The following is an 11787-nucleotide window of genomic DNA, read 5'->3' on the forward strand; positions in this document are numbered from 1 at the left end:
TACAACTGTGACAAATTTACCCTAAACCAATTTTTTGATCAACAAAAACCCAAAACCGGTGCACCTGTGATAATTTTACCCCTCGTTAGTTTCCATTAAATTTTACTTTCAAATTTCTGATTTGGATGGCATGTGGCAGTTAACGGCTGTACCGGTTTGAGGTTTTATCACATGTTTACTAGTTTTTTATTTTTCGTGGTATCAATCCAATTTAACAGAGGGTAAATTTGTCACAAATATACTAGTTTGTGGTTTTTGATAAATTCGTCACATGTGTATCTGTTTGGGGTTTTTGATGGTCAAAAAATTAATTTTGGGTAAATTTATCATAAGTGTATCAATTTAGAGTTTTTCGTGATATTAACCCTAGGAAAAACGAAAGAAGAAGGGAAAACCAATATGATAAGCAAGCAGGCGACGCCATCGCTTACGTCAAGATTTTCTTTCCTTTCTTTCTTTCTTTTAAATTTTCTTTTATTGTTTCGGACTCCTGGAGGAAACGGCGTCGTGTAGGAAGAGAGAGAGCCACGCCGACTCGAGCCGAACGTCGTGGGGGGAGGAAAACGTATAAATCCGAAGCACTGCGCGACGCGGCGCCGCCGCCGTCGACCTGCGCGCTCGAAGCCCCTCTTTTCTCGATTCTTCCGAGACGATAGCGCCCGGCCGGAGCCCTCCTCTTCGCGGCGATGGAGAACGGCGAGGTCCCCGAGAACGCGAACGAACGTAACCCTCTCTCTCTCTCTCTCCCTCTCTCTCTTTCTGTCCCCGAATTCTGGGGAAGAAGTTAGCGATCGATCGATCGATGGGTTGGTTGATTTCCGAGGCTTGTGCTGCGCAGATTGCCCCGGCACCCTATCGGAAGCGGCTGGAAAGGCAGATGCTTGCCAAGGTTGTCCGAACCAACAAGCTTGCGCCACTGCTCCTAAGGGTCCCGACCCAGGTCCTCCCTCTCTCTCTCTCTCTCTCTCTCTCTCTCTCTCCCTATCTCTGTGTTCCCCTTCGGCTAATCGTATCGAGGGTGTTTTATCTTGCGGCTCCGTTTGACTGTGAACTTCGACGGTTGTGTTGGGCAAGGTTTCCAGCTCGAGGGGTCTTCGGTTTTGTGTCTGTTTTGCGTTCTTGGTTTTTGCATTTCTTGACTTTGCTTTTTTTTTTTTTCTCGTTTTTCGCGGGTTGTTAAAAGAGTTGTGTGCGAGGGTAGTTGAAGCGGGGGAGGTGTGCGTTTTTAGAAACAGATTGGTTGTTGCAATTCCCGGTGCGAAGTTGTGTACCGTGTCAACCGTAGTGATTCGGCGACTATGTGCAGCGGTTAACCCCTTCTTAGCTGTTTCTGTTGTGGAGTTTGATGTGATTGTCTAGGAGAAACAAATTTTATGGTATTATAGCCGCATAGTCAAGCTGTTGAAATTTCATTAATCCCTTGTCTTCATGGGAAAGAAGAGGAGAGGGGTAGAAGCTACTTGTTCGTGTTGAGATGAGGGAGGGAGGACAGGGAGGAGGTGTTTTTTGAGATATGTTAAGCAGTGGGAAATTTGTATTCGTGTGAATATCAGTTGCTCTCGATTAGAACAATCTTTCCTTAGGATGAAAACTAGGCATCTTGGATGCAAGAATGTGCTTCATGCATAGCAGGGGACCTATAGGCCAAGCACCTGTTTCAATAGCCATGTGAAACATTTTAGTTGGTCAAATTGATAAGTCTTTTATACTTTGTATTGGCATTCAACAAAATGTATGATGATACGCACAATCCTGTTATCACACATATGCGTTGCTGTCACCATGTATCTGTTGACTTTGGAGCCATGTCTTTGTTAAGTTCATGGTCAAGTTCTTCTCTTTTGACCTCATCCCGGGACCTTGGGAAAATCCCAAATATATGTTTGCCTATATATGGAGATTGCCGTTGGGAAAGCTCGTATCATTGGCCCATTGGGCATTGTTTTATGCTCTGTCACTGTCAGACAAATCCATGATAGAGCTCTAATGTGACTGCAACTAAATATAAGTTCAATATACTTGGCAGGATTGATCCATGAAACAGAATCTAAGACTCATATGCTGTTTGAATGGAAATTGAGATTGTATAAGGAATCTTTTCTTGGGAATTATTTCCTTTTGACATTATGTTACTGCTATGGTGAAGCCAAAAAGAACATTGATTCTAAAAAAAGATGTGATGCAAAAAGATGACTGCTGTGTGATATGACTGATTAAAATGAGGGATGCTCCGTCTCTGAGCTTTGTATCCTCCGCGATGCGGTTGCTGGTTACATTCAAGTTGCACCGTGTTTTTCTATCCTATCATTGTTAAAAAAAAAATTTCACAATTCCATCACTAATTGCTGTGTTGAAATTAATTTGTTTTGCATTCATATCTACCCTCGTATGGTTGGCTTGACCAACACATTGGCCTCCAGAAACATGTGTAAATACCCTGCATTTTTCTTATCTGCCAGACTTGGTTGCAATAGCTGAAAGAATGGCTACTGTCAAGCATAAGATCCTGGTCTTATCAGGCAAGGGTGGAGTTGGTAAAAGTACATTTTCAGCACAGCTTTCGTTCGCATTAGCTGCCTTAGATTTCCAGGTTGGTCTGCTCGATATAGACATCTGTGGTCCGAGCATCCCAAAGATGCTTGGACTTGAAGGTCAAGAAATCCACCAGAGCAACCTCGGGTGGTCTCCTGTGTATGTCGAGTCCAACCTTGGTGTTATGTCCATTGGCTTCATGCTACCCAATCCTGATGAAGCTGTCATTTGGAGGGGGCCACGTAAGAATGGGCTGATCAAGCAATTCCTGAAGGATGTGTACTGGGGAGAACTCGACGTTTTAGTGGTTGATGCACCACCTGGCACCTCTGATGAGCACATCTCTATTGTTCAATGTCTTCAGGCAACTGGCTTGGATGGTGCAATTATAGTCACAACCCCGCAACAGGTTTCATTGATTGATGTGAGGAAAGAGGTCAGTTTCTGCAAGAAAGTTGGAGTTCCAGTTCTTGGGGTTGTGGAAAACATGAGTGGCTTGGCTCAGCCCTTGAGTGATTTCCGCTTCACAAAGATCACAGAAACGGGAGAACAGAATGACGTCACCGAGCGGGCCTTGCAATGTATGAGAGACAAGGCACCGGAGTTGCTGAATTTAATTGCTTTGAGTGAAGTGTTTGACAGTAGCGGCGGTGGTGCAGCGAAAATGTGCAGGGAGATGGGGGTACCTTTTCTTGGTAAGGTACCACTGGACCCACAACTTTGCAGGGCGGCTGAAGAAGGTAGATCATGTTTTGTGGATCAGCGATGCACGGCTAGTGCACCAGCCTTGAAGAGTATCATAGAGAAACTGTTGCAGAGCCAGGGTCTTTCCCAAATGACCATGGAGAATGGCGCATAGAGGATGGGCGTCAGTCCCCTGATGGAAGATCTTGTTGTGTACCTTTTCTTCTCGGCTTTACCTCTTTGTAATCATGTAGACAACTGGGAAGTGGTACATATTTTATGTTTTTCTTGCCTATCTATTTTTCGTGATTTGATAGTTTTCTGAATTGTTAATCATGTAACGGTGCGATTTCGATCATATTTTGAGTGAATAACTTTGAGATATCTGGTGACATGAATGTCACATGAAAGTCATTTATGATCCGAATTTCGGGTCCGTGTCTGTAGTTTGGGTTAGCTAGAGATTATTAGTACCTACTTGGACAAGATCTTTCAAACTCAAAAAACATGTCTTGAAAAATTATGTTCAACGTATCCTCTTGAGGCCCGATTTTAAGGAAATTTAATCTTCAAATTCTAATTTAGAGTTGAATAATTTAGGTACAACCTTTGATAGAACTGAGGATTGAGAATATATGGGATAGTTGGCATCTCTTTTCTAAGTTTTGCCAGACGAGAGTTCACATTCGGATACCCAAATCAAATTCGGTACATGAAAAAATCTTTTTGCACCTGGTATTGTGCATGCACGTGAAGTGTGAAGTCCATCCTTTATTCATTTTTCTCTTTACAAAAATTCCTTTTTCTTCCTTAACAAACATAGGATTCTCCTTTGCCCCTTTGCAGCATTCGCCGACAAACGGTACCACCACTGTGCAAGGGTACTTGCCCTTGCCGAGGCCCCCAGGAGAGTCTTCTTCGCAAATGATTATACTAAGACATCGGGAACACTCTTTTCGTCAAGAAGTAATTGTTAATGGTTGTCATCACTTCTCTCTCTTGCCTATGTTCAGTGACAATCCATAGCTATCTTAGTTTCTTTCACTTTGAGGTCGTACCTGCAGTGAGTAAACTGCTCAGAATTGGGTATGTTTGAAGCTTATTTGAATAGCTTCCGCACGTTCAATCAATCAGTGTTCAAATGCTTGTATAAAATGGTGGTACTAGAAGTGAGTTCAGGTCAATATATCCTTTCAATTAAGAAAATTAGGAAGGCAGAGTTCGATTATGATAAGTCCATGTGAAAGACTTCCAATAGTTACAATATTCGTTTTTCTTGATGTCATTGTGTGGAATCGCCAGTTTTTTAGGCCAGACCCTAGTAATTGAGATGCTGTTTGCTTGCATGGTGGAACTTCCCGTTAATACTTACGTTCGTTCTTCTGCTTATTCTATTAAACGAACAGGGGATGCTCAAAATTTAGCTAAGATTAAGAGTTCGTTCACTAATAAAAGCATCTTATTGAATGAAATGCAGGATATATGTTCCTCTCCACTGAATAGGAATTTGCAGTCAATACCCTGCGTTCTCCCCTTAAATATGTGCTAGTGCTGTGTATTAAGAGACGTTACATCCCCTTTTACCATGTTAGTTCTATTTCTTTTTTTTGGTAAGGAATGTTAGTTCTATTTCTTTATCTCAATTCGATTCCTTAATTCCAACAATGGATCATTTCATTGTTTTTCTGTTCTAAGATGTTCCATTATGTAGCAAGGTCTCCATTCAAGAAGAAATGCGCTATTGTTCCCTCAACTAGATGCGAAAATTTGTAAAAGAGATGAGTCTGAGTTTAAGGGTTAGTTGGACATTTTTGAATCACAATGAATTTGGGAGAAAATCAGCAAAATTGTTACTGGAGCAAATAATTAATTTTCTCGAAATCTTGTAATATTCTGTTGCTTTTTTGGCATATTGTACTGCCCGGTCAGTCTTTACTTTTCATGTACTCAGTGAGTCGATGTCTACTTTCATGTACAAGGCAAGAAAAATCCTAGTTAAGATGTATCGCCATGTTATCTGCAGAATCTGGAATAGCATTCGTGGTAAATGCGGTAAGCTTTGTCATCATTTAAACCTGATAATCCACCTCATAAAGATCAAATGGTCATCAACTTCAGAAGAACAATCTCTCTGGATATGTAGACTAAAGAAACTAAGATTTGCTGCATTGGCTTAATCATGGTGCAGATCCTGTCCTTTGACCAAGACGCTATTCAACCGATCCAATTTATCTGCTTCTTTTCTTCATATAAACTGGCATTTTAAAGAAATACTTACGATGAGACCAGAAACTTAATTCTACCGACCATTCTCCCTGGATTCACCTTCTTCGTGCTACATCCTTAAATCATCCTTAGAGACCAGGCTAGTATCATCATTATACCTTAATCAATTCTAAACTTAAGAAACATTGCTGTAAGACTTTGATTTCTGTATTTATGGATCAGTTTTGAATTCCATTAATGCAAGGATTAGATGTTCCCTACAATGGAATCACATGACAGCAGAAGTGAGGATTGATTAGAACAAGTAGTGTAGTTCTCTCAACATGAGCAATCTTACAATCCACAATCTGTCTTCCATCACTGCTGCAGAAACCCTGTAACTCTTATTATCTTCTGTAATTGAGTTCCTCTGTTCATAAAATGTCGATTGGTAATCACTACAAAAGTGTGGTAATTTCCACCGTTGCTGCTAGTCTTTTTTTATCCAATTTTTCTACTGCTTTTTCCCCTCACTGTTTTGTGGTATTCAACTGTCTTTTTCTGTTGCTAAGCCTGAACATTAAAGCAGATATTGTTACCCTGAACAGAACTGCAATCACTAGTGGACATGGCACAACTTATAGTCTGATAATTCCCTCGGTAATCAAGAGTTGTATAAAGAAACTCGTAAGTCTGAGAAGCATATATAATCCGGTACAAGGGGCTAAAACCATTTATCTGGTTAGGAACATGAAGTACCTATATAACGTGCAGTCACTTGATTTATGAGATACAGTATTTATCATCCCATAGAACAATGTACAATAGCATAGTCTATTAGGACAGTTAATACTACTCTAGAAATTACTTCCTGTTAATTAGATCCATTTGTCATAGGTTTTCTGAATATAAGACACGACAATATAAAACACAATGACATAAATTATCATCAGAGCTGTCTAAGGTCCTGCTATGGTTGGTCTCCAAAAGCATTCCAAAGAGATGCGCTGACATTGACAAACAATGTCTATTTGCTTATGCCCAGAAAGAGAAGTGACTCCACCAATGGAAAGAGGAAGAACAGAACGTAGAATCAGTCATAGAACAAAAGGGGCTTGGATGGGCAGTGCACAAAACAAATGAAAATGGAAAGATTGGCACTTTTGCCAAAAAAGAGAAAGGGCAAAGTCAATGAAAAGAGGCAATAACTGGGTGAAGGTGAACTAACCATGCAGAAAGAAAATATCGAGCGACGACCACAAAGAGGGAAAAAAGAGTAAAATGCTCTGAAGCAATATGGCATGTATTATTTCTATCTTATTCTTTATTGACTTGTGCTTCCAAGCCTCAAGCGACTATGTGGTATTCTAATAGGCTGGATATTGGCAGGTGCCCCAAGCTGCACGTGAAAAAGAGATGCCATATAAGTAACTGTGTCAGTTCATCGTATATGATCTGAATAAAAAACTTAGAACTAGGAAACATGCTGCTTACACGGATCCTGAGAAATGAATGAACCACTTTTGTCGAAGGACCAATCGCCGGATGAGCAGGACAGTGACTGGTAGTAGAGGTTCATGTCAAATGATGCTTCTGAGACCTTGTTTCCTGGAGTGTAACAGTGGCCCCCTTTTTGTGTGGGTCGACAGTCAACGGCATTGGGCGATTGCCTGCGAGCAAAACCTATGTTGTCCTGGAGCTGATCAAAATCGGTTGAAGGCTTTGCAATGCACCAAACTTTTCAGTTTAATGTATCTAGCAGTGCCGACTTGGTCTCTTGTGCATTGAACCAACAGCTAGAGTGAGAATTACGTAAAACCTTGCTGAGCGAGCTTTTCAAATTTGTCTTAGCTTTGTAAGGCTTTCAATTAGGAGACAGTATGGGAAGATTTAAACTTCGGCTGTGCAAACATGAACCTGAACCTCTTTCTTTCTTCATCATTTCTCTCTTATTTTTACATATACAAATGTGCAATTAAAAAGAGGTCTTGGAAATGACAATCCAATCTTTGTTCTCTGTACTGCAACAGCTAAGTATACTTTGCTAAACTTCATTTTTCAGTTCAAGTGGATCACTTGTGGCTTCAGGTTATGGAAGTCATTGCATTTGATGCTTCAAACTGCACAATTACCTTGAAATATTTTCCTTTATGCCAGGATGAGACGGAATTGGCTGGTTTTGGTTGCTAATTCGAATGACAGGCTCATGTGTTGCAGAAGATTGATGAGAAACCTGTTCAGGTGTGCACTTCTTTTAGCTATGTTTCCTCTATTAATCCTTATTGAGACCAAAAGAGAAGTTGACCTACTTGAAGTATTATAACACTTTAAACTCCATCGATCAATGTTGTGGACCTGTGGGTAATGAGACCATACCTGTAAAGTTCAAATGTCTTGGGGTGTTTCTTCATATGTGACACTTTTTGCCTCTACTAAAACATAGCCACTCCATTACAGATAACATCAATATACAGTAGACGAGATGATGGTGTAGGCCTGCAGTTTCTCGCAAAGTTTTATGCATACTATCACACTAGTTGGCGTCGCAATCACTCATTGCTTCATCAATGGTTGGAATCGACTAAATATAAAGTTTGAAGTGCATATTTGGTACCTGCATCATTGATGGCTCTCAAGGGATAAATGAGAGCAACGTGGATGTGGCCAGAGAGTGTCTCGGCATTGCAGTTGGTTGTTGAAATTGATCAAGCACTGTGATCAAGGGTTGAGAGTGACAAAGTAATGGCTTCTTAAATAGATGATATTGCGCAATTCTGGTTGGTGATATGCCCAAGAAATAAGGGAAAAGAATTTGCTACACAGATGGACCTGACCAAACAAGAAAGTAGTATCGACTGCTTGGGTCATCAGGGCTACCCAGATGTGGGTTTGGCATTTCTGCGGTGAAATCAGGCTTTAGTTGCAAAGGGCTTAAAGCTTATGCTTAGGTTGTGTTAGAGAGGGAACAATTCATTGTATTATTCAGCAAAATATCATATTTATACAATGGTAACCCAATAAATCCTAAGAGTCCTAAAGACCACTTTGCCCTTGACACTTCTAACACTCCCCCTCAAGCTGGAGCATAGATATTAATCATGCCCAGCTTGTTACAAATATATTCTATCCTCCCGCTACCCAAAGATTTAGTAAAAATATCTGCAAGTTGTTCATCGGTTCTAACATGACTAGGAAGAATCATTCCACTTTGTAGCTTCTCTCGAATAAAATGACAATCAACCTCAATGTGTTTTGTTCTCTCATGAAACACCGGGTTAGATGCTATATGTACTGCAGCCTTATTATCACACCATAGAGACATAGGAATTGAAACTTTCAAGCCTAACTCAGTCAACAGTTGCTGAATCCACACTAATTCACATGATGCTTGTGCCATGGCTCTATACTCTGATTCAGCACTGGAGCGGGCAACAACACTATGTTTCTTACTCTTCCATGACACTAGATTTCGTCCAACCAATGTACAGTAGCCAGTAATAGATCTCCTATCATCTGGAGACCCTGCCCAATTAGCATAAAAAAATCCTTCAACTCTACTATGACCATGATTTTGATAAATAATGCCTTTCCCTGGAGTCTTCTTCAAGTACCTTAAAATTCGAATTACTGCATCCCAGTGAGAAGTACGAGGAAAAGACAGAAATTGGCGGACAACACTAACCGGAAAGGCAATGTCTGGTCGAGTAACTGTGAGATAATTTAGTTTGCCTACCAATCTTCTATATCTCTCAGGACTATCGAATAGCTCTCCTCCTTCGGCAACCAGTTTAACTCCTTGTTCCATGGGTGAATCAAGAGGCTTGGATCCTAACATGCCTGTCTCAATGAGTAAATCCAAGACATATTTTCGTTGTGACAGAACAATACCCTTCTGTGACTGTGCCACCTCAATTCCTAAGAAATACTTCAATTTTCCTAGGTCCTTAGTCTAAAACTGTTTCTGAAGATAGATCTTTAGTTCATCTATACCAACTAAATCATCTCCCGTGATAATAATATCATCCACATAGACAATCAAGAATAATTTGCCTTTCCTTGACTGTCTATAAAAGAAAGAGTGATCATTGTCACATCTAGACAGTCCAAAAGAAAGTACAGCTTCAGAAAATCTTCCAAACCATGCCCCGAGGAGACTGCTTCAAACCATACAAAGATCTTTTTAATTTGCAAACCATTCCTCCAGACTCCCCCTAAGCAATAAACCCTGAAGGTTGCTCCATATAAACTTCTTCATGTAGAGTACCGTGCAAAAAGGCATTCTTAACATCAAGCTGAAATAAAGGCCAATGATAGGTGGCAGCAAGAGATATCAAAATACGAACAGAAGTAAGCTTGGCAACAGGAGAGAAAGTATCTAGATAGTCAATCCCATACATCTGAGCATACCCTTTCGCAACAAGTCTCGCTTTTAAGCGAGCAAGAGAACCATCGGGATTAACTTTGACAGCATACACCCATCTACAACCAATAGCAGTTTTGCCTGAAGGAAGAGGTACCAAGTCCCAAGTTTGATTTACCTGTAGAGCTTTTAACTCTTCTTCCATTGCTGTCCTCCACCCAGAAATTTGAAATGCCTCAGATACAGACTTGGGAATAGGATATTGGTCAACAGTAGATAAAAATGATCGAAAAGAAGGAGACACAGAAGAGTATGAAATAAAATTTGTGATAGAATGTTGTGTACTAGCACGTGTACCTTTGCGATGAGCTATTGGAAGATCAAGATATGACACATGAGGAGAGTCGACTAATGATGGATCTGGGACGGAAGATGACGCAGTTGTGACAGAAGGAAGGGGGGAGTATGAACCCGAGGACGCCGAGTATAAACTTGTAGAGGAGGTGGTTCCTGTGTAGACGCAGGTGAAACAGCTGGAGTAGTTGACCGAATTGTAGTCACATGTAATTCTTCGTCCAACTCAGACACGGAAATTGGAACATCATGATATGGAGTGGATTCGAAGAATGAGACATCAACACTTATGAAGTATTTGTTCAATAATGGAGAATAACAATGTTAACCCTTTTGAGTACGGGAGTAACCAAGAAACATACACTTGATAGCCTTGGGATCAAGTTTGGATACTCCAGGTCGATGATCACAGACAAAACAGACACAACCAAATACACGAGGTGGTAAGGCAAATAGTGGCTGATTTGGAAACAAAGTAGAAAATGGAATACCACCTCATAGAACAGAGGAAGGCATGCGATTAATGAGATAGCATGCAGTCAAGACAGCATCAGACCAAAAGACTTTAGGGACTTTCATCTCAAATAACATAGATTTAGTAACTTCCAACAAATGTCTATTCTTCCTCTCAGCAACACCATTCTGCTGTGGTGCATCAGGACATGAAGATTCATGAATCACAACATGCTGTGTCATAAAATCAGAAAAAGGTGCAGAAAAGTACTCCTTAGCGTTATCAGAACGCAACACTTAAACATGCACACCAAACTAAGTAAAGATTTCAAATATAAATGCGCGAAATATAGAAAACAACTCAGAATAATTTTTCATTAGATATAACCAAGTAACTCTGGAATAGTCATCAACAAAAGTAACGAAATATCTAAAACCCAACTTGGAAGTCACATGACATGGACCCCAAACATCTGAATGAACTAACAAAAATGGAGACTCTGTTCATTTAATGACTCAAGGCGGATAACTAACACGATGTAATTTGCCAAGTTGGCATGACTCACACTCTAAACTAGAAATAGATTTAAAACTGGAATTCAATCTCTGAAGACTGTGTAGAGAAGGATGACCAAGACGACAATGAATCGATGTAGAGAAGTAACACCGTAACATGCAAAGGAAGTTGAGTCTTCAAGCACATATAGTCCCCCTTCCTCACGTCCTTTACCAATCGTCCTCTTCGTAGCGATCCTGAATATACAAGAATCGGGATAGAATGTTACCAACACCGAAAGGTTTTAGTTAACTTACCGATCGATATGAGATTAAAAGGAAATTGTGGAAGATAAAGCACTCGAGGTCAAAGGCAAAGAAGGAGTTGGATGAACTGTGCCAACTCCCTTAACATGTGTAGATGAACCATTAGCTAAAGTAACGGTGCACGATGATGGAGTAAGAGAGGAAAATATACCTGAAAGACCTGACATGTGATCAAATGCCCCTGAATCAATGACCCAAGGGTGAGAACTAGCTGAAACGCATGCAGTAGCATTACCTGTCTGGACTAGAGTAGCAGTGGAAGACGAAGTAGGTAGTGAAATCTGAGACTGGTTGTACCGTGCAAATTTCTCATCAGACATAACCACTACATTGCCTTGTGAAGGCTGTGGTAGGGACAAAGAGTCAGTGCCAGATGC

At 40.6% G+C, this 11787-nt stretch overlaps 1 protein-coding gene across 1 annotated transcript; it reads left to right on the forward strand.

The window, feature by feature from the left end:
* Nucleotides 1-564: 564 nt before the first annotated feature.
* On the forward strand, nt 565-3643 carry LOC115662041 (cytosolic Fe-S cluster assembly factor NBP35). Its single transcript, XM_030584209.2, has 3 exons — nt 565-723; nt 839-940; nt 2460-3643. The coding sequence occupies exons 1-3, from the start codon at nt 687-689 to the stop codon at nt 3389-3391; spliced, it is 1071 nt and encodes a 356-aa protein (XP_030440069.1). The 5' UTR covers nt 565-686; the 3' UTR covers nt 3392-3643.
* Nucleotides 3644-11787: the final 8144 nt, after the last annotated feature.

The sequence above is a fragment of the Syzygium oleosum genome, unplaced genomic scaffold (assembly GCF_021117445.2).
Source record: "Syzygium oleosum isolate NSW1041296 unplaced genomic scaffold, Sole_v2.1 Sole_v2.65, whole genome shotgun sequence".
Classification (NCBI taxonomy): domain Eukaryota; kingdom Viridiplantae; phylum Streptophyta; class Magnoliopsida; order Myrtales; family Myrtaceae; genus Syzygium; species Syzygium oleosum.